This window comes from Pithys albifrons, chromosome Z (genome assembly GCF_047495875.1).
Source record: "Pithys albifrons albifrons isolate INPA30051 chromosome Z, PitAlb_v1, whole genome shotgun sequence".
In the NCBI taxonomy this organism is placed as follows: Eukaryota; Metazoa; Chordata; class Aves; order Passeriformes; family Thamnophilidae; genus Pithys; species Pithys albifrons.
This window is the reverse complement of record NC_092497.1, coordinates 62,876,887-62,900,271: the sequence shown is the minus strand read 5'-3', so window position 1 is coordinate 62,900,271 and position 23,385 is coordinate 62,876,887. Positions and strand designations below refer to the sequence as shown.

General features: G+C 44.6%; 1 protein-coding gene and 1 long non-coding RNA gene across 2 annotated transcripts in view; one reads left to right on the top strand and one right to left on the bottom strand.

The window, feature by feature from the left end:
- LOC139685052 (serine/threonine-protein kinase Pak-like) overlaps nt 1–5,826 on the bottom strand; it is a 28,109-nt gene extending 22,283 nt beyond the window's left edge. Inside the window, exons 1-6 of the mRNA XM_071581569.1 lie at nt 5,749–5,826; nt 5,122–5,419; nt 3,462–3,525; nt 2,721–2,769; nt 1,200–1,312; nt 420–537 (exon numbers count right to left, since the gene is read on the bottom strand). Of these exons, the coding sequence (XP_071437670.1) occupies nt 420–537; nt 1,200–1,312; nt 2,721–2,769; nt 3,462–3,525; nt 5,122–5,419; nt 5,749–5,826 (720 nt within the window). The remainder of the gene's footprint in view (nt 1–419; nt 538–1,199; nt 1,313–2,720; nt 2,770–3,461; nt 3,526–5,121; nt 5,420–5,748) is intronic.
- A 4,685-nt stretch (nt 5,827–10,511) lies between these two features.
- On the top strand, nt 10,512–13,827 carry LOC139684503 (uncharacterized). Its single transcript, XR_011699924.1, has 2 exons — nt 10,512–10,815; nt 11,996–13,827. It is a non-coding gene; the product is annotated as an uncharacterized lncRNA (long non-coding RNA).
- Nucleotides 13,828–23,385: the final 9,558 nt, after the last annotated feature.

Below are 23,385 nucleotides of genomic sequence, written 5' to 3'. Positions count from 1 at the left end.
CAAACAGTATTTTGGGTAAAATGCTATCTTTTCAAGCTGAGCACTGTGGGAAACAAGTCATTATTTTTCTTGGCACTTTGTTTAAAATTCTGCCACCAGCACGTTTGCTTTTACAGGCAAGGAGGCCAGTGCAGATGGGCTGCAGGCACGTGTTACAGAGGTAAGGTAGAGAACAGCAAAGAAAAATGAAAATGAGAGAGGGGGAATACAACAACAGGAGATAAGAACATAAGAACAGAGTACAGCAAGGGCAGGGACACACACATGTGCAGGCACTTCACTCCTGATGCTCTTTCTTCTCCGTATCCAAAGAGCAACACAGAAACAAAGTGCAAAACATGAACTGAGCCCTGTTCTTACCACCTGTTTAGCAGGACAATCCTGTGCAAACCATCAGAAGCCCAGGCAGGACCCCTTACCTCCCGACTGACAGCTGCCATCTGTCCTTCACACATGCCTGCTTTGCTGATAACATCGTCTAAAGTGCCTCCATCCATGTACTCCATTACCAGCCATAATTCTTCCTCCACAATGTAGCTGAAAGAACAAAACGAGGGTGTGGAGATGAATGTGCACACCTAAAGTGCCTTCTGGAAAAGCAGACAGTTGATTTTTGTTCCCAGCTCCCTTTTAAATGAAGACAGAATGAAAGGAATAGACACTCTGTCTAGGCTCTACAGTGCTGGCACTCTGTGCAGTCCAAATGAGAAAGGCACATCTGTATAAAACGGAGATGCCTCAGATGGCCAGCAAGGGAAGAAGGCAGTTTAGTAACCAACAAGATAAAAACACTGTCCCGCTACGTGTTTCTGGAAACAAGCACCTAATCTTCCTGGCCCTGAAAGCAATGGAAAACTGTGGGAAAAGCCCCAGGGAAATAATTTCTAGGATGGTTTATCAGCAGTTGAAAGAATCAACCCCCACAACTCCAAAACAACAGGAAGGAGTGAGCTTACAGGCTATTGATTTAGTAAGAGAGGGCTGATTCAGGTTTTGGAACAGTCTTCAAACCATGTGTGCCAGGAAAGATTAATGCAGACAAAACACAATCTCCTCCCACCCATTGGAAACGAGTAGATAAATGAGAATTAATTAAGCATTAACAGCTCGATTTTCTGTCAGTCACCCAAGAGGTTTTTAATCTTGCATGCTTGCAGTATGGAAAGAAACTTTTGTGTGATGATAGCAGAACCACTCACCTGTCTAAATAGTTAACGATGTTGGAATTCTTTTTGGTCCTCAGGACCTCAAATTCATTGAGAGTTAATACCTTGATGTTTGGTCTTTGAAGGTTAATTTTCTTTATGGCCACCTAAAAGGACAGTGTGAAAATCACTACCTTGAGAAGTTGGTGGTACAAGATCACAGCCAATGTGGAGCAAGTGATTTTGGAATGACACAGCCAAGCTCTGCCAAACTGCCTTTTGCTTAGACAGCAGAATAATAGGGAAGGGGCATTACAATGGCCTATTTCTCAGCTTGCCTGGCTGCCAGTGACAGGACACATGGCCATAGACATGCTGCCTTGTTGACTTGGGCAAAATGGTCTCTCAACTCTCAGCCTCAAAGCTCTGCACACACATTCTTCTCAAAGAGACTTAGTTAATCACAACTAATATCATTCACACAACTTTCGCAAGCAGCAACTGATTTTGTTCCTGTGAAAAAACATCAAAGTAGCTGGGAATCCTCTGCCAGTTCTGGGGGGTTTGCTCACTATTTCACCAACTGCTGCTATTCTGGATTGCACAACAAAGAACATACATAAACTATGGATAAAATGCTGTCCAAAAAGACGATTGAAGTTACTCCCAAAAACAGAATCCTAGCACTGCCCAACTTCATGAATTTTGATTTTGCTACATTCCTTAACATAGTGCACATTTGCAATTGCTCTGTGGGCTTAAAAAGAACTAATCCATGCGTTGCTCCTTTATGGATATGCCCTGGCCATAGGCAAGGCTTAGGGCTTTTAAGACCCCTTGCAGATCTGTCTCTAAGCGCACTTCCCAAGCACAGCACTGCAGGTGGATAAGGAACTACCAGGAAGATTCAGGTGTATTTGCTGACAGCCAGAAACAAGAATTTAGGAATCAAAATCTGGCATCCCAAAGAGCAGTGAGATTCTCTAAGATGCCCCTCTGCCTGATTCTTACTAGGAGCATCCCTGTTAAGGGCTCTCACTGACAACAGACTTCAAAACAGGATGCTATTGCTTAGGAGACACCCTTGCTCTTGATAAACCTCTTCTCAGTGATCCCTCTGTGAGAATCAACCAGATTCACTAGGACTAAAACACCAGTCTGTGTCCCAAGCATGAACTCTCCCTTCATTAAGTTTTGCATTGTACTTTGGAGATGAAACACATGATGGAAAAAATTGCTAAATCCTATCTGTCTCTGAACCTGCGATTAAGAGACCGTGGGCCTGGATGGCAGCAGTCACCATCCCCTTGTCACTGCATATTTAGCCATTGAGACCAAGCCAAGGTGTCCTTCTGTGAAAGATACTACTCCCCTCCTTGCATTCTTTCTGCCAGCTGAGAAGGACAAAGCCTGTCCAAAGGGTATTTTGCAGGCTGACACGAGTCTACACTTCTTTGGCCTTTGCAGCAAAGATCTACTGGTGACCCAAAGCTCCAGCCACAGCTCACACCAGAGGGGAAAGCACTGGGAAGCTGCAGAATCGGGGTGGGGTGCAGTGGGGTGGTTCACACTTACCTCCATTCCTGTGGCAGTGTCGAATGCTCTACAAACAGCTCCAAAAGCCCTAGAGGAAAGGAGAAGCAGTTTGGACCACCTTGGAGTGAAAGCCAAAGCCAGCCCAGACAGCACATCTCTGCTGTAAAGGCCTATAAGCTGCAGGATCCACGAGGGGTCTTTCATCAGGCACGTGATGCATTTTCCTCTCCAGTGCATTTGCACTGTATCTATTCCTTAAGCTTTGGGGTTTACTGCCTTGGCTAAAAATGGGAGCATATTCTTTCCTCTCTGCTTTCAGTGTCTAAACTATCTGGTTATAATGCTGACCACCAAATATATCCTTCAGCAAAGTATCGGAAAGAAACGTTTCTGAGAACTGTTATCTGACGGCTCTCAGGTGCTAGGCTGCTTTTTAGGCAATAAAGATTCTCCTCTTTTCATTAGAGTAGCCGTATTCTTTTGAGAGACACGAAAATGATTCCTGCTAAGAAAATACGCCAACAGATGGCACACACTGGAGGGACAGGAGATCTTCCAGATCCTGTTCCGTCTTGCAGGCAAGACATGTGCGAGCATCATGCTGACGTTGACAATGCCTTGTGACCACAGGTTTAAATTCAAACCAGGACTGAGAGACAGAGCAATCTAAACCCAGTGTCTGAACATGTTTGCAGTTTGCTTGACGTCACGCTTGATAGATGTTACACCAGCAAAGTACCCAGCCCATGGGTTAGTACAAGTAACCGTGGTTGGACTCACCCACTGCCAATATTTTCTAATTCAATGTATTTCTGCAAAGGATCTTCCATGCTCACCATTCCCCCTGAAAGAAACAAAATGCAAGAGGCTCACTTTAAAATGGAGATGCCACCTTCCAGGAGATCCAAAATGCAGCCCTACTGTCTGGGGCTCTGAGCCCTCTGGGCTCAGCTGGGGAACAATAACAACAACAACAACAGCAACAACAACAAGAAGAGAGGCAGCTCCGTAGGACAGATGATCTGCACAAAGACTGATTTTCTGCAGGCCTTGGAAGGGTTACCTTAACAGGAAACCAAGCACACAGAGAGGCATCAGAGCAGACAGAGATCAGAAGAGAACAAGTACCAAGGCAAGGAAGTTTGTCATCTGGAAACATTAAGGAGAGCTGGAACAACAGAGCCTTTCTTTTCCTGCCAATAACCATTCTATGGGGAAGGCTCCAGCCTCTGCAGTCACACCAGCAATCAGGGGCAGGGCAGGGAAGACAAGAGTTTGGCAAAGGCCAAGAATGAACCCTGACAATCCCTGTGAAGAAGCCACAGCCAGACCGAACCCAATTACAGAGTTTCAAGACACAATATTATTGGCTTTGAGATTAGACACAAGGAAGTGCAGAGCAATCCACTTGGTCCCAGCAGCTGATGGTGGACATACAGTAAGCTGGGTTCTCTTCTGAACCCAACCGGTTGTTATCTGAGAACACAGAAATGGCAGCTATTACGTGCAAGAAGCAGATTCAATTGGTTGGACTGAAGAATCCCCAAGGGCTTGCTGTGTTTTCCTACAATGTGATCTGTACAAGGGCTGGGGCCAAAGCCGAGGATTCTAAGAGTGTTAACTGGCTGGGAATCAGCCATGACAAATCGCTATGCATCTGAGGAATATACAGTGGATGGGCTGGAGGCTCACTCCTGAGAAATGCTTGCAGTGCAGTTTTCCCTCATCACACCGTCTAGATGTGTCTCTCTGATACATCTAGACATGCAAAAAACTAAGGAATTAAATAGGGATTATTACAAAAGGATCTTTTTTTTCCTTGGGTGGAACATTGAAAACCCCTCTTCCCCTCTATTTGTGCTGTCACCTGACGTTCTTTCCAAGGAGTTTTCATGGACAAAATTGTAGTACCCTTATAAAAATAAACAGTAGAAATAACAGGGGTAGAAATGACAGTCATAAAGGCAACACCAATAAGGTACCTGGGGCAGGAGAGCTCCTGGGCGATGGTGGACAAAAAGCCCCAACTCCACAAAAACACCCAAACCCAACCCAACCCAAACAAAAAAAACCCACAAACCCCAAATCCAATCAATTTCCATCAATTCAGGAAGCCAAATATTCCAATCACTTTGGCCACTAGCAAACAGGACTTCACTAGGTGACTCACACGGTCACAGCCTTCTGCTCATCTGGAAACATTCCCTGCTTTTGCCCTGAGCAGAGAGGGAAGCTCAGGGAAACCAACCCAGTCTGAGCTGCCCTCAGAGGCAGCAGGAACACCCTGAGTGCTTTTGCTGACTCAAAGCACAACAACAGTTTTAGTAAGAAATCCTAAATGCTTCTGTGATGCTGAACTGAGGAGGAACATTTAGCACAGCTCATGCTGAGTTGGCACACACCACACTGCTGGAGCAGACAAGAAATACACAGGACGTACTCATGATGTTTAGGCACGCCTCCTCCACCATGTCCCACAGCAAAGCTTCCACCTGGCTTGAGCTGGACAAACTGGTCAAGCTCATGTTTTCAGACTGGGAAGTTGAGGCTTCTTTAGATGATGATGATGAGCTGCCCCAACTGCTCGAGCCCAGGTTTTCAGACTGGGAAGTTGAGGCTTCTTTAGATGATGATGAGTTAGCCCAACTGCTTGAGCTCAAGTTTTCAGAGAGGACAGTGAAGGTTCCTTTAGATGATGAAGCTGCAGCAGCAAGTTCCATGACAGAGCCTGAGTAGATCTGGGACAAAAGATTAGTTTGTATCAGAAAGGTGCCTGGCAGGGTTTGACCTGAGATCCCATTTTGAAGAGAAGCCCTTAGGAAGATGCTGTCAGAGACATCCAGGGCTCTTAATCTGTATTTTTTTTATCTGCTCTTCTCAGACTGAATTGGTAAAAACAATAAGTTGGTTTTCCATGAATTCATAGCCAGTTTCATCTTCCGTTATCACCCATTTTCTAAAAGACCAAAGACCTCTTCAACAATGACTGCTCCACTTCCTCCCAAGATCTCCCTTCCCCCTCCAAGGGCTGCAGAGACAATTGCAGCTCCTAATTCTAAGGTTCTACCTCATTCTCTTGACTCATGTTGTCCTCAAGCACCATGTGCTGGAAGTGCCTGACCACCAGCTGCTGGAACTGATCCATTTCCTCTTGGCAGCTTTTCGTTTCTTCCTCATGTCTCTCTTCAGCTGCCGTGGTCTTCCTCTGAGCTTCGGGCAGCTCTGCTTGTTGCTTTGTCTCCATGTTCTGTAAACAAAAATGGAAAAAAAGTTATTGGCACCTGCCATCAGGCTGATTTTCCACTTTTCCTCTCAAAATCACATTCATTCACAGCCACTTCTTTCTGCTTCTCCACACAGCTCTGCTTCCACTGTAGCCCTCCAATCCTGCTGCTGATTTCTGAGGATTACAAGGTGCTGTATTTTCAGTGCCAGTGGAGTGGAAAAGGCTGCAGGAGGAAAACACCTCTGGGGGGAAAAACAGCCACCTCTGGAGGGGGAAAACATCTCTCCTTGCTCAGGATCAGTTGATGGACTGTATCTCTCCTCTTGCCATGAAGGGACACTTTTAGGTGTGCTTTCCATCTCCAACTACCTTGGAGCAGACCCAGAAGATTTATTTTATATACCTAGAGAATATGTATATGTGTATGTATTGCTATTAGAGCCACACCTGCTACTTTCTGTCCCAACACACATCAACACTCTGTAGCCAGTGCATTTATCACCAGCAGAAGCTGCCAGGAGGGGATGTTTACACAGGTAACACAATGACTCTGAAATTAAACTGTAAGTGTCTGAATAGAAGAAGAGAGCATTTCACTGTTCTGATCTGTCCAACTGAGCTTCCTTCAGCATTTCAGGTTTTATGGAGCAGCTGCTCAGAACTGCATTCCAGCCCCTTAGAGACCGACCTCTCTATGATGCAGAGCCTTGCAGAATTCTTCTCACCAAACCTGGGTTATGGCAAAGTTAAGGGGGTAGTCTAAGTTGTGCCTGGAGCTACTTAGTCTCTGGAGAGGGGCAGGTCCCACCAGGGCACAGTGTTGCCTCCAGGGCTGGGAACTGCAACTTTCAAACACTCTCTCCTCTGGGGACAGAAAATCTGCACACATCCCATTTTTAAAGACAAAATCGTACTGATGGTATTTCTTATTTGATAGCAAGAGAGATTCACAGCCCCTGTCAGATGCTCAGGAAACTGGGGCCTGACCATGAAAGTTCAAAGCCCTTTTTTCTGCTCTCAGGGGCTGGGGTGAATTGCTGTGCCATTGCAGGGCTCCAGCTCTCAGCATCTTTGGCCACCAATGGCAAGTGCTGTCTGCTCCGAAACTTGCAACTCTGCAGTGCACCAAAGACAGCACCAAACAAAACCGGCACTTACTGCTTTGGGATCTCCAGGCTGTGGTACATCGACAGCTGGAGGGTTCTTGTCATCTTCCTCCTCTGTAGCGTCTTCTCCAGGACCAGGGGGAGACTGAGGAGGTGCCAATGTTGATTTGGTGGTCTGTGGACAGACAGTAGCCAGAGGGCCAGCGAGTTATCTATCCCTTACAACCTTGTTTCTATTCAGCCCAATACTCAGCTGGACTAAGGAGAAATCATAAACTTGGATAGAAATAGGATACAAAGTCATTCAAACTAATTAACATGGGCTATTCAGACAGTACTGCATACTATTCTGAATGTGATATTCCATCCTGGCTAGAACTACCAAGGAACCTTCTGTCTGCAAAACTGGGCTTTTATCTGGGTTAAAGCTCTTAAATGGAAACCAAGAAACATCCAGCACCCGTTTGCTGCTGCAGACACTGAAACGGACTTTCCCCCTTCCAGGCTGGCACTCTACACTCTGCTGCTACCGACCAAGCTCATGGCTTGCTCCACAATTCTTAAACGCCAGCAATGTCAAAGGCTCTTTTCTCACTCACCGGAAATTGGTGTTCTCTCCATACATCTGCCAAGTGACCTACAAAGGGCAAGGGAAAAATGAACCAGACGCTGTTAGAAAAATGCCTGTGGTGGAGAAGCCCCAAACCCAAGCCAACCTGAACAGAGAGCGTTTTTGATTCACAACATCCCTCCAGATTAAACAGTTCTCTCACACAACAAGCAGGAGAACAGGACAATAGACTCAGTTGTGCCTACATTTTGCCCTGTTTCTGTGGTGATCTGTTTGGTCAGCATATAAATAGGAACTTGGTCAAGAAAATGCAAATTCTTCTTTAACTGTCAGTGCTTCTGTTGCACTCAACAGCTAAAGCAGCTGCTTTTTCCTCTCTTTTCTGTACTTTTGTTGTTGCTGTTTTGTTTTGGTTTTTTTTATAAATTGCACACACTAATTCCTTATAAGTTGCTGAAGATGTTTCCCAAAAAAAACTTCCCCAAAATTCCCCTTGCTTGTGGCACTTGTATTCTGAACAGCTGCTGGGCTCAGGAGCATACCCCAACTGCTTTGGAGTTTGCACTTCATCACCAAGGGAGTCGCTAGTTTAGCACACAGGAAAGTGTCAAGTTAGGCAGTCAAATCCCTTAATGATTGAACTGAGAAAAAACCCATGCTTTCCCTGAGTTCTGCAGAGAAGCACACAGTTGTCAGAATTATTGCTGAGAATCTCTCCCACCTGAGGAGCTCTCCCAGTCTGAATTTTGGAAGTTCTCTTGTTGGAAGCAGCAAAGTGAGGAAATTACAGACTCCACTGGCACAAACTCTCAGGTGGAGGGAACGGAAGCCCTACACATTTCAAATGCTGTCTGCACCTCCCTGGCTAAAGACACCTGTTGTTGAGCTGAAGCTGCTGACAGGAGCTTTATCAAAAACTGGGGACATCTTAATGGAATCTTTCTTTCAAATCAGCTCAGTCACTCAGGAAGAGCATAGAAAGCACAGCCATACCAAAGTCAGATTATGCTACACTCAAGGAAAACCTGTACTTACGTGCCAGATTGGAAAAATAATATCCAAAGTAAGTGGTAGAGAAAACACCAACTGCAAAACACACTGGGTGCTCCATTTTACAGTCCTGTGCAAGTTTGCAGACCGTATTCCAGCAAGGGGGAAAAAAAGACACCCCTTTTGGTGTTTCAGCTGTCAGTTGAGAAATGGGGAAAAATAAAGACACCCCTGTTGGGGTTTCAGCTGTCCGCTGAGGAAAGGGAAAGACAATGACACCCTGTTGGGGTTTCACTGTCCACTCCAAACGCCTCAAGCAACAGAGTCCTCCTGCACTGAGCAAGCGCAAGAGCTGCTCTGGACACTGAGGTGTTCCATGCACCAGGGCAACGTTTCACTCACACTACGAGGGCATAGCAACATTCCCTTGACATCACAATGGCATCTGCCCTAGGTTGGTACATGAATTTATGCATAGCAAGTGAAACTTCTCTATAGCAAATGCAAAACCAGCCTGGAAAGTTCTCCTCTGTCACAAAGCAGCACAAGACCCCCTCACAGTTCATAACCTGTTTCTCACAGGATCCAGAGAGAACTCAAACAGTGTGCCGAGCACGAGTACTCTGACCCACAGGCTGAACGTTGAGAAAGAACTGAGATGTGACCAAACCAAAGGAAACATCACCTTTGGCCACTAATGCTGCCAATTGAAAACAGGAAGGCTTGTTCCAGCACAAACCTGCTTTCACTTCACCCTGCTGCTGTTGCACTACAGAATCTCAAACAGCATCTGGGGCCTGTGATTTCCCTCTGGGAGCTTCCCTGGACATGTGGCTGAGCCACCGAGATGTGGCTTGAGCGGTCAGAAGGAAAGAAAACAACAACACTGAAAGCCAGTGTGGGACAACTTAGAAGGTGGTGGTAGGAGGAAACCAGTGGGCCAAAATGTGTGATTTCAATGAGAAATGGGAGCTACAAGGCAGAGGGCACAGATCAGGTGGTGGGCAGTTCCCGGGATGGCAGGGTCAGGAAAAGAGAAAAGCCACAACCATTCCAAAGTTTGGCAGCATCCCTTCCCCCTCCTCTCACTTTGAAACCAATTTTTTCCTCCCTCATGAAAATACATTCCTGAGCATTAAGTGCAAGTGGTTGGGAAAATCATCAGTGGTTTCCTTTCTCAGTTAAAAAAGAATGAAAATGTGAGAAATACTCACATTTGCTGATAGAATTTAGAGGGGACAAAGTCATCAAAGCAAAACTAAACTTTTATTTAACAGATTTGGCCAAACAGGCTGTGTCTCTCTCTGGCCCAAGAGACAGACCTAGAATAAAAAAAACCCAGAACTTTTTATACCCTGTCCAGGCGAGAAATGTCCCTGCCCCTGTTTCTATTGGCTAGTACTAAGGGATTGACAATCCAGCCCGAACCACCTCCATGCCCAAGACCCCCAACCCCCTCCAAAGGCTCGAAAAACCATTAGAAACTAACTACCCCACCCCCCATTCTCTTACAGTTTGTTTAGCTTCAGCGAAACCCTAATTCTGTTCCTAACAATTCACCCCCTCTTTTCATGATTCTTTTTGCTGAAGCTTACTGTTGTTACAGTAAAATCAAAAGTGAGCAATTCAGATCTATAGAAAAACCCTGTGAGACTTAGCTATCAGCCAGAAGCAGCAAAGAGCTCAGCTCCTGCTGGCTGATAGGGAGGTGGTTTACTCCCCAAGAATTCACATAGTAGGAATTCACAGGACTCTGCAGGGGCACGAAAACAGCCAGGATGAAATAATATAAACATGGGACTTGTGAGAGATAGGTCCTAACCAATTGAAGTATCTAGCGTGGTGGTGTGTAACTCTTTTAGCCAATAAGCTGTAGTCCTAACCCTCTATCAACTGTGTGCTTTGTGTAATAAAATGTCTTCACTATGAATCTCATAGATTGGTGTGAAGTCCAGTTCCTTCACCGTTTATTTTTAGTTTACTTTAACTGGTGCCCTAATACGGCTGATACCATCGGACCATGAGGAAGATATTCCCTCAGATGGCTGCATTTCCGTACCCCTGCACCCTGAAAAAGAAGCAGTAGGATACGAGGATGAAAGGCGGAGAAGTTTCCAACCGAGAAGGACCACTGGCCTGGTGGTCAGGCAGGACCGCTGTGCCCCGAGGAGCCTGGGAAGATGAAGACGCGTCATGGAGCGACAGAAAAAGTCATCTGGCAAATCTTGCTCAAAAATTCAGGTGGGCAAGCGGTTGGGGAAGAGATGGGGATAAGCTCTTCCGTTTATATCCTTTCAAAGAAAGGGATTTGCCGTAATTTTTGGACTTTACAGTAGTTTTGAATGTGGGCACAAGATAAGAGACCTTTTTCTTTTCCCGATGTTACGGCGTTTAAGATGTTTACGTGGGGGCCATGAGGAGAAGCCTCTGGTATAAACTCAGAGATAGGAAGAAACTTGCAAGGGATGCGTTGCGGGACATAAAACCCAAAGGGACTGCCGCGGTTTTCCGCGCTGGCCGCGATCGGCTCCCGTTCCCCGCGCCGCCCCCTCCCCGCCGCTGCGGGCCGACCTGGGGGACACCTCTGGAGGTCGTGCGCAGGCTCTGGCGGACGCCTTGCCTCTCCCCCCGCTCCCGCCAGCTCTCGCTGTGGCTCCATTGTGGCTCCGGCTGCGAGGGCACTGCCCCCCCCCCCCGCCCCGCGTCCCGCCGCCTCTTCTCGCTCCCGCCGCCTCCATCCCCCCAGCCTTGGCCGCCGCCGCCGCGCGGGTCCAGCTCCCGCCGCGTTCGGGGATCGCTGCACCCCCCGCCGTCCCCGCCACCCTGCGAGGGGTCCCGGAATCGGCACAAGACAGAAAGACAGCGCGAAACGAGAACTGGGAGGAGAACTGTGCTTGCAAAAGCAGAAAGCCCCGTATTCCAGCTTTTCGAGGCTGCGAGAATTTTTGCTGCGAAATTTGAAAATGGCGCTGCCACTCTGGGACGGGAGGCGGGTCCCTCGGAGACGTCACCGTGGACAGGCGGAGCTTTGCATACGACATCAGCTCCTTGCACAGGCCCCTGGGTAATGTAGTCTCGCAAGGGACTCTGGTTGTTGTGGTTCCGGTATATCCCTGACAGCCTGCAAGCCTGTCAGTTAACCAGGAAGCAAGAGCTTGAGTGACCTCGCTTTGACAAACATCAGCCCGGCTTGCCTTTGAGACAACGGAACAGAGGCACCTGATGCCCTGTGTCACAGCTTTACAATACATCATGCACAGACAAAATGCAGCATCTTTCTCCAGCATTTCAGAGAGCAACAGAGAAGCCTAGAACAGATCTGTTGAACTGATTTCTTTGTTGTTTGGCTCTTGTTTAAAAGTTATAGAATGTTGTCAGCTTTTAATAATTTGGAGAAATGTTTCTATTTTTGTCTCCACAGGTTGAAGTCAGCGATGGATAAGAACAACCAGTTTCCTCTGACTGAATCAGGATCAGTTACCTGAACATCTGAGTCATAAATGCATATTTACCACAAGTAACACTAGAATTATGAGAATAAGAAACGTTAAGCTCTGTTTTTTATGAATATAAGACTTGATGCAACATAACGAGTTTTTAGAAATAATGTTGTGTAGTGTTGTTATATTTCTGTTAAGGTTTCTTAAGTTTCTTGATGCATCAATGACAATGCCTGCAGGAATGTTTTTTCATTTGTTATAGATGATGATGTTAAGCAGATAGAATAAAGTTTCTTCTTTGGTTAAGATAGTTAGGTTGTTAAGCTAATAGAATATTATTTTTAATTTGTTAAGAAAATAAGGATTTTAGGTAAAATCGAATAGTGTTTTTAATTTGTTAATAAATTAAGATGTTAAGCAGAATAAGCTAAGTTTTAAAGTGTTCATTGAGTTAGCAGAGTAATGTTAATTTGGTTAAGGTTTAAGTCATTAGAATAAGGTTGCATTTATAGCTTTTAAGTGTATTGTCAATTAGTACTTTCACTAAATATTCTAAAAATAAAAAGGGGGAGAAAACTATGGAAAAAGCAAAAAGAGAAAAAGAAAAATGGTAATAAATAAATAAATAATTCTCTGAAGCTCAAAAAAAATCGTGGGAGAACACTAGTGACATTAACATCAGAAAAATAATAAAGTAGTAAAAGTGAAAGAACTGCAAGTGAAAAAGCAAGTGATCAACAAATGATAAATGAAGTTAGCTAAACAAATTGCTCTAAAAATGACTTATAGATTTTTTTGGTGAATTTTTTGATGGTGATAATTCTGCTGCAGTTAATATAGGTACAGTAGCTTTCAGCTAAGGGCCCATGCTGAAGTGCTGCTGCTATCAGGTGCAGTAGCCTTCTCCTTAAGGTCCATGTTGTAGTGCTATTGTCATTTTTGTGGCACAATTACAAAGAATTGTCAGGGTAACATTGTGTGTGTGTGTATCTATTCTCTGAGGTCTGAAATGACTGATGAACGCATCTTTAAAGACCAAAGAACTACCTGAAAAATTTAGATGCCTTGTCTTACCATTGATGTAGATAGCATTAGGCATGCATTGTTGCAAATTAAAGTTTCTTTTGATTTTCTTTGCTTTCAGCGCAGCTTTTAGACCAAGGCCTTAGTTTTGAGGAATTTGATGGATGTGCTGCATGAATTTGTCAGATCATTCAGTGTCTTTTCATGCAAATTTAAGATATCTGAAAGACTATATGTAAACGCTAATGGTAACATCATCTGCTTTTGATTTTTGGTTGAAAAGGCTAGGATTTAATGGTTGGTTATTCAATTTTCTGAAAGAAGGCCTAACAACTGGTTTTCGTCACTGTAGTTTTTTTAGTTCTATTGCTTTGTCTAGTGTAGTGTGTTGTAGACATACTTCACAAGTCAATGCTATAAATCTGAATTGCTCAAAATAAAGAAAGGGGATTTGTTGTTACAGTAAAATCAAAGTGAGCAATTCAGATCTATAGAAAACCCTGTGAGACTTAGCTATCAGCCAGAAGCAGCAAAGAGCTCAGCTCCTGCTGGCTGATAGGGAGGTGGTTTACTCCCCAAGAATTCACATAGTGGGAGTTCACAGGACTCTACAGGTGCACAAAAATAGCCAGGATGAAATAATATAAACATGGGACTTGTGAGAGATAGGTCCTAACCAATTGAAGTATCTAGCGTGGTGGTGTGTAACTCTTTTAGCCAATAAGCTGTAGTCCTAACCTTATATCAACTGTGTGCTTTGTGTAATAAAATGTCTTCACTATGAATCTCATAGATTGTGTGTAGTCCAGTTCCTCCGCCGTTTATTTTTAGTTTACTTTACATCCTCATGTCTCTCTTCAGCTGCTGTGGTCTTCCTCTGAGCTTCAGGCAGCTCTGCTTGTTGCTTTGTCTCCATGTTCTGTAAACAAAAATGGAAAAAAAGTTATTGGCACCTGCCATCAGGCTGATTTTCCACTTTTCCTCTCAAAATCACATTCATTCACAGCCACTTCTTTCTGCTTCTCCACACAGCTCTGCTTCCACTGTAGTCCTCCAATCCTGCTGCTGATTTCTGAGGATTACAAGGTGCTGTACTTTCAGTGCCAGTGGAGTGGAAAAGGCTGCAGGAGGAAAACACCTCTGGGGGGAAAAACAGCCACCTCTGGAGGGGGAAAACATCTCTCCTTGCTCAGGATCAGTTGATGGACTGTATCTCTCCTCTTGCCATGAAGGGACACTTTTAGGTGTGCTTTCCATCTCCAACTACCTTGGAGCAGACCCAGAAGATTTATTTTATATACCTAGAGAATATGTATATGTGTATGTATTGCTATTAGAGCCACACCTGCTACTTTCTGTCCCAACACACATCAACACTCTGTAGCCAGTGCATTTATCACCAGCAGAAGCTGCCAGGAGGGGATGTTTACACAGGTAACACAATGACTCTGGAATTAAACTGTAAGTGTCTGAATAGAAGCAGAGAGCATTTCACTGTTCTGATCTGTCCAACTGAGCTTCCTTCAGCATTTCAGGTTTTATGGAGCAGCTGCTCAGAACTGCATTCCAGCCTCTTAGAGACCGACCTCTCTATGATGCAGAGCCTTGCAGAATTCTTCTCACCAAACCTGGGTTATGGCAAAGTTAAGGGGGTAGTCTAAGTTGTGCCTGGAGCTACTTAGTCTGTGGAGAGGGGCAGGTCCCTCCAGGGCACATTGTTGCCTCCAGAGCTGGGAACTGCATTTTTGAAACACTCTCTCCTCTGGGGACAGAAAATCTGCACACATGCCATTTTTAAAGACAAAATCGTACTGATGGTATTTCTTATTTGATGGCAAGAGAGATTCACAGCCCCTGTCAGATGCTCAGGAAACTGGGGCCTGACCATGAAAGTTCAAAGCCCTTTTTTCTGCTCTCAGGGGCTGGGGTGAATTGCTGTGCCATTGCAGGGCTCCAGCTCTCAGCATCTTTGGCCACCAATGGCAAGTGCTGTCTGCTCCGAAACTTGCAACTCTGCAGTGCACCAAAGACAGCACCAAACAAAACCGGCACTTACTGCTTTGGGATCTCCAGGCTGTTGTACATCGACAGCTGGAGGGTTCTTGTCATCTTCCTCCTCTGTAGCGTCTTCTCCAGGACCAGGGGGAGACTGAGGAGGTGCCAATGTTGATTTGGTGGTCTGTGGACAGACAGTAGCCAGAGGGGCAGCGAGTTATCTATCCCTTACAACCTTGTTTCTATTCAGCCCAATACTCAGCTGGACTAAGGAGAAATCATAAACTTGGATAGAAATAGGATACAAAGTCATTCAAACTAATTAACATGGGCTATTCAGACAGTACTGCATACTATTCTGAATGTGATATTCCATCCTGGCTAGAACTACCAAGGAACCTTCTGTCTGCAAAACTGGGCTTTTATCTGGGTTAAAGCTCTTAAATGGAAACCAAGAAACATCCAGCACCCGTTTGCTGCTGCAGACACTGAAACGGACTTTCCCCCTTCCAGGCTGGCACTCTACACTCTGCTGCTACCGACCAAGCTCATGGCTTGCTCCACAATTCTTAAACGCCAGCAATGTCAAAGGCTCTTTTCTCACTCACCGGAAATTGGTATTCACTCCATACATCTGCCAAGTGACCTACAAAGGGCAAGGGAAAAATGAACCAGACGCTGTTAGAAAAATGCCTGTGGTGGAGAAGCCCCAAACCCAAGCCAACCTGAACAGAGAGCGTTTTTGATTCACAACATCCCTCCAGATTAAACAGTTCTCTCACACAACAAGCAGGAGAACAGGACAATAGACTCAGTTGTGCCTACATTTTGCCCTGTTTTTGTGGTGATCTGTTTGGTCAGCATATAAATAGGAACTTGGTCAAGAAAATGCAAATTCTTCTTTAACTGTCAGTGCTTCTGTTGCACTCAACAGCTAAAGCAGCTGCTTTTTCCTCTCTTTTCTGTACTTTTGTTGTTGCTGTTTTGTTTTGGTTTTTTTTATAAATTGCACACACTAATTCCTTATAAGTTGCTGAAGATGTTTCCCAAAAAAAACTTCCCCAAAATTCCCCTTGCTTGTGGCACTTGTATTCTGAACAGCTGCTGGGCTCAGGAGCATACCCCAACTGCTTTGGAGTTTGCACTTCATCACCAAGGGAGTCGCTAGTTTAGCACACAGGAAAGTGTCAAGTTAGGCAGTCAAATCCCTTAATGATTGAACTGAGAAAAAACCCATGCTTTCCCTGAGTTCTGCAGAGAAGCACACAGTTGTCAGAATTATTGCTGAGAATCTCTCCCACCTGAGGAGCTCTCCCAGTCTGCATTTTGGAAGTTCTCTTGTTGGAAGCAGCAAAGTGAGGAAATTACAGACTCCACTGGCACAAACTCTCAGGTGGAGGGAACGGAAGCCCTACACATTTCAAATGCTGTCTGCACCTCCCTGGCTAAAGACACCTGTTGTTGAGCTGAAGCTGCTGACAGGAGCTTTATCAAAAACTGGGGACATCTTAATGGAATCTTTCTTTCAAATCAGCTCAGTCACTCAGGAAGAGCATAGAAAGCACAGCCATACCAAAGTCAGATTATGCTACACTCAAGGAAAACCTGTACTTACGTGCCAGATTGGAAAAATAATATCCAAAGTAAGTGGTAGAGAAAACACCAACTGCAAAACACACTGGGTGCTCCATTTTACAGTCCTGTGCAAGTTTGCAGACCGTATTCCAGCAAGGGGGAAAAAAAGACACCCCTTTTGGTGTTTCAGCTGTCAGCTGAGAAAAGGGGAAAATAGACACTCCTTTTGGGGTTTCAGCTGTCTGCTGAGGAAAGGGAAAGACAATGACACCCTGTTGGGGTTTCACTGTCCACTCCAAACGCCTCAAGCAACAGAGTCCTCCTGCACTGAGCAAGCGCAAGAGCTGCTCTGGACACTGAGGTGTTCCATGCACCAGGGCAACGTTCCACTCACACCACGAGGGCATAGCAACATTCCCTTGACATCACAATGGCATCTGCCCTAGGTTGGTACATGAATTTATGCATAGCAAGTGAAACTTCTCTATAGCAAATGCAAAACCAGCCTGGAAAGTTCTCCTCTGTCACAAAGCAGCACAAGACCCCCTCACAGTTCATAACCTGTTTCTCACAGGATCCAGAGAGAACTCAAACAGTGTGCCGAGCACGAGTACTCTGACCCACAGGCTGAACGCTGAGAAAGAACCGAGACGTGACCAAACCAAAGGAAACATCACCTTTGGCCACTAATGCTGCCAATTGAAAACAGGAAGGCTTGTTCCAGCACAAACCTGCTCTCACACATCACCAGTGGTTTCCTTTCTCACTGAAACCAATCACACTTCCACACCTCAAAGAGACAAAACTCCTTTTTCTTGAAGGTTATGAAAAAAGCCAAATCATCCAACTACATTGCAAATTCAGAGCTACAACTGCAATTTGAATTGGATTTCTGCACCAAAGCACAGAAGTATTCATCCAGTTGCCCAACCAGAATAGGAAAAAACAAAGGAATCCATATTTCCCAATCTACTTTGACAGCTCATCCTGCAGTTTTGGAAGGCAAATTACACCAAAGACTTCCTATACCCTTGCTGTGAAAAAAGATGCTTTGAATTACTTGAAGTTTAAGGTCCATTTAAAATGAATTTTCTGAAAATCAGACACTCCCTTCCAGGCATGAAGTTAAGACATGAATGAAAGAGAACACCCTTTACCGTAACACACCACTTCATTTTGTTGCAAACCGCATTAAAAACCACTTTGCAATGCAATTCTACGCTCCTTTAAACTTCATTCTGGTGAACAGCAGCCTGAGGCAAAATGAGAGCTGTGGCCAAATCTGGGTTTGGTTTTTGGAGGTAATGACCACCTGTGTTTAACTTCAGGCAGAATTGTGCTCAGCAGGTCTGAGAATTAGGCCCTACATGAATGTTTTGACCTGAGCCACATCCCTTTCAGCGTCACCCACCAATTCTACAGTGACAGTTCTTCCCTCAGGAAAATCACCTTTCAGATCCTTTGAAGGTAAAAGCCCAGCCCAGAGTTAGTGTCTGACAAGCTGCACATGAGGGCAAGGAAGAGTTTGTTTGGAAGCTTCTAATTGACCTCAGTGGAATTGGGCTTGTACCCATGAAAACTGTGATGAACAGCAGTTATGGAGCATGAACAGTGCCCAGTCTGAACCATTAACACTTGGGGAATGTTAAAAGTAATTCATTAGACCATTGCAGGGAGGGGTGGAGCAGAAACCTGGCTGCACGAAGGGCTAAACTCCTCCACTTAGCAGTTGGTCTTTTCATTACAGTATTTCTGTTTAATTCAGACAGTAATAAAACAACCTAACCTTTCCTTAGTGATACGTGAATGGCCCAAGCAAGGAAAGGGGGTCTGATTTACTCTGCTGATGCTTGATTAAATCCACATATACTGGGAAATTATTGTTATTAGGGAAATAACAGTTTGAATTATGTGAAGGTCTCTTGCCTTGGTGAAGTGTTAGCTTTCTGGGATAGACTTCATCTCAATACAGACGTCAGGTGGTTTGTTGATTTTGTTTCTTCCTCCAAAACCCCCATAGGTCAAAATCCTTAGGAAAAACTTCAACTAAAGTAGAAGTCAAAGGAAAGCTCTACAAGGCTGCTTCCTATACACAGATAAAATACACTGGGGATCTTATCATACCTTAGTCTCTAATTTTTGGTACCAGATTCTTATCTGGGACACCAGATCTTCTTTGTAGTCTGAAAGAGGGAACAAATCAAACCTCAAGAACTGCTCCTACCTTTAAAGTCAGAAACTCTTTTTCATGTGATCTGTAATCCTCACTGTTTGAGTAAAATATTTCTTCTGACTAGCTATATGCTTTATTGAGTTTTTATGTTATCTATCCATGGGCAATAACATTATGTATCTATTACAACTTTGCAGAAACCCCTTTCTTCTTTTGTCTCCATGTTCCTGCTGAAGTCATGTTGCTGCCTGAAACCTCTAGATTTTAGGGCAGTAAAAGTCTGGGTTGTTCAGATCCTGGTCCTGATGAGCAAACACAACTTCTCAGCATTTCTGCAGCTGCTGACACAAAGATTCAAGACAAAACGCTCTGTTGGTCATTGGCAGACAAAGGAGGAAGTTTCTCCCTATTCTTCTTTGATTATCCTGGAGGCCTCTGCTTCTCCCCTTCTCTGCAGCAGCTCAGCAGCCACAGCAAGAGGCAAAAGACAAAGGAGATTGGTTGGCTGTTTTGCCTGGCACTTTAATAACTGTTGTAAACAAGAGCTGTGTGTGTTAATAATGTCTTTGCAGTGGCAAGTCCTTGCTGAGCATGACGAGCTGTGTCACTTGTGTTTCGTTGACATCAAATTAATGGCATGGTGGGTTTTCATTCTGCAGATGTGACCTCGGTGGTGACTGTTCATCTTTCAGGGAGGTTGATACTCACAAGGACAGTATCACTCTTGTCAGGAGAACACAGTGTCTTCTCATGTCAAAAAAATCCAGGCAAATTACTTCGTAAGTTATGTTTCCCTTTTGGTCTCAAACCAAAGATTTGACTGTAACGGTCAATATGAACAAATTTGCATCCCCTTTACCTGGCAGGACAAGTGTAAAACACTCCCACATCCAGAGAGCAAGGCACTAATTCCGTTTCCACTGAAGAAATGACTTCCAGGTTTGATAATACAGAGACTTGCAGGAACAGGTACAGTGAGTTCTGTGCTGCAACACTGTAAGTTCTGTCAGTCTAAACCAGTGTGATGCTTTGGAGGATTTTGCATCAGGCTTGCACCTATGTTGGTATCCAAGAAATACAGAGGGTTCAGTGTAGAAGTGTTTGCACAGCAGATCTGAGGCTGACAGCTAAGGGAGCAAAAATGAAATGGCCCTTCCAACCCAAGAGCCTAATGAGGAATGTTGGTCTTTCTGCTCTGCTTTGTAGCTCGCAGCATAGCAACACACTTGATGAGATTTTGCAATTGCAGTTCAATATCAAGGCCAGATTAAGCCACACAAATGGTGGTCGTGCATGCATAATTGTGCAGGTAAATAGCAGAATAGCTGCTTCTGATAATACGAAAAACTCTTTCAAGGTACTTCTTAAGAGAAATGTTTATTTTCCCTTTTCATTCCTCCTCCAGGGTGTACAGCAAACAGGTCATTTCCATTGCCTTGTCACAATAACAGAAAACTCCCCCTTTAATCAACCTGAATTGAACAGTTCTCATCTGTATGAAGGAATTGCATTCAGTCTCCCCTGCAAACAAGGGATTTCTAAGCAACAGGAGTGATAAAGGACAAACTGCAACTGGAAAGAGTGGGATTTATTACAAGTTACCATAACTCATCTCACTGATCAAGCAACCCATCCTATCAAGGCTGAAGCTATTATGACTCCTTGTTAAATGTTTCTGATGGATTAGATACCCTTGTGCGAAGAGGGAATTAGGACTGAAAGCTGGTATTCATGCATATAGCATTGTGCATGAACATTGCATATTCAAAATGCAGAACAAATATAACTCGTTGCCTGTACAGTGTGTGGGAGACACTGCAATAACAGGAACATACTTTGTCTCATCAGGTTCACAGGCAGGTTAACCAATAAGTATCTGTCCTGACATCTCTTCTGTCACTGAATTGTGAACAGTCACTTATAGACACTGTAGGACCCTGAAAGTCTCTCCAAAGAACAAACCTGTCTCCACGTGCCACAAGCGATTACAGCAACCTCCAATCATGCAGAGGGGGACCCACGTTCCTTGTGTTTGATTTGTCCTTAGGCACATGGTTTTGTAATTAATAGAATCCCAGGATGGTTTGGGTTGGAAGGCACCTTAAAGACCATCTATTTCCCACTGTTATGCCTGGAGCAGGGACACCTTCTGTTAGATCAGGTGGAGCAGAGCCCTGTCCAACCTCTGGTAGACACCAAAGAAAAATTTTTTTCTCTCTTTTATGTGAGTCAGATTTCCACCCTCATCTTCACTGAGGGCTCCAGTCCCAAACAGGGCATTGCTGGGTTTTTGTCTATTAGCTCCACAGCACAGCACAGGTCCTAATTTGGATGGCTCTCATTACCCCAGGGACCGGCTACTGCTTTTCCTCCCTCAGCTTGCTCTGCCAGCATCAGTGCTCTTCCTGCCACTTTCTCCATGTCCAGCTGAAAGAGATAATGGACTGTGGCTGCACCTTCTGACACTCCACTGTGTATTTTATTCTCCTGCCACTGAGCTACCAGGCTGCCTACATAGAATTACCTCCTGCTTGGCCAGGGGCTGGTGTGAGCAGCAGGGAATGGGGCTGGCTGTAAACTCCAAAGAGCTGCCCAACACATCCTGAGCAAGGCAACCAGCTACTCATGGTCAGTAGCATAAGGCATGGAGGTCCCGTTTAAGGACTCTTACACAGAAATTACAGCCTGCTCATCTCCAGTACCAAGGAGACTTCTCAACACTGGCTTTTGGGCTGGCATTATCCCTCACTGGAGAAGCAGGTCACCCTTAGAACTCACGTACCCCCACAGCTTCTGGCTGCATTACCCCAGTCAGTTGTGAAGACAACAATATATGGAAACTCAACCTGCAATGAAAGGCCATTTTGTTCCTGACTTCGCCCTTGCAGCATGCAGCAAACACAGCTGGGCCACACTCAAGGCTCTCTTTGGGCTGCTAGTCAGTTTTCTGTTAGGAGTTTACAGATTTGATTCTAATTTCCAAAGCCAATAATGGAGCAAATCCAGTGACACCAGAATCCAAATTTCATTCTAAAAATTACAATTCTTTTTTCTCTCTTTTCAAGCCATGTAGAAAACAATCTTTGCAGTGTAGAAGGACTTCTCCTATTTACACAGCAAGGTGAATGAAGGGAGAAAGGAAAGCATAATCTGCCTTTCATGGAAAGTGTTTAATATTTAACTTTTTTTTTTTGCTGAAGATGTAACTAGACAGTGGTGATTTGGGGCATCTAATCTGGCTCCCAAGAGTATCCTCACATCTGTTTGGCCATGTTTTCTCTCTTTTTTCTGTGAGAATTTTCAGACGTGGAATTATAAAATAATTCAGGTTGTCATTATTGCTCTCCTACTGTGGACAGCTTTAACACCTCAGGCTAAAAATACAATGGAGTACACATTGTTTTCTAACTATGTGTTCAAAAAATTCTTTGTTTTCTGGATGTACAAAGTTTCCTGGCTCTTGTGCTTGTGCTTCTCAGCTCTCAAGGCTCCAACGATTTGTGGCTGCATATGAAGAAATTTCTACTTTTATTTCTTCCAAAAGAGGCAGAGGAAGGGTTAGCTTTTCTTTAGAATGTTTTTCATTCCCTCATTCTCTCCTTGAGATGGTCTCCCAGGGAACCTTCTGAATATTTGACTTCTTTTTGAACCAAACCCCTCCAGATTTACTCATAGGCAGGGACGGTTCTAGCACGAGTCAGATGATGTGCAGGTCGAGCAGGATGATGAGTCTGTGCTGCCGCACATCAGCACAGGCACAAGTGTTCCCTGTTCTGGGCATGACCCCGGCATTGGCAGAAGCCTGGATGGCAGGAAATGTGTTCAGCTGCTGAGTGGAACAGAGTGCAGAACCAGATCAGTCCTGAGGGGTTAGACTGGGAAAAATGGATCAGTGACAGTAACAAGTTCTGAATCTCCAAAGTTTCTCAACAACAATGACAAGAGGCATGTCTTTGCCAAGGAGTTGGCCTGCATACAAATTACGGGGATCTTTGTCCTTTTTACTGACACACCAGATTAACACAAGGCAGCCTCCAGCCCATACAAGCTTAATCACTCCTGTACCCATGTACTTGTCTGCAAATGCAGCTGTGGCACATACAGTCATGGATAAACTCATCTGCTTCCAAACGTGTTTCTGGAAGTAACTTTTTTACTCTCAGCATGGCAAAACCATGGAAGTATCACCTGCTTTTTTCCGATCTTAAAAATACCCACAGCACTACCAGCAAATAAGTGTCCAGGTATCCCTGCAGCTAGAAGTGGAGGAGAGGACTATCGACATTGGATTGAGCATTCAGAGCCCATGGACACTATCATCAGAGAGACTATTGTTTAATGTTGTGACAGTTCTTGTTATTGAAAAGTTTTGACTATTGTGGTTATTTTCATATTCCCCAGTTATGACAGTTCTAGCCCCTTCACTATTGCTTCCCTTCTTGCCTTCCCCTTGGTTCATATTTGGTGCATTGCATCACTTTTTCAATATGTGCTTGTCCTAACCCCTTAATTTCCATGTTCCACACATGCTCCACCCTCAAACCACACACCCTATAAAAGCCAACCACCATCTCAATAAAGAACTCGGTTCCTTTGAACCCCTGA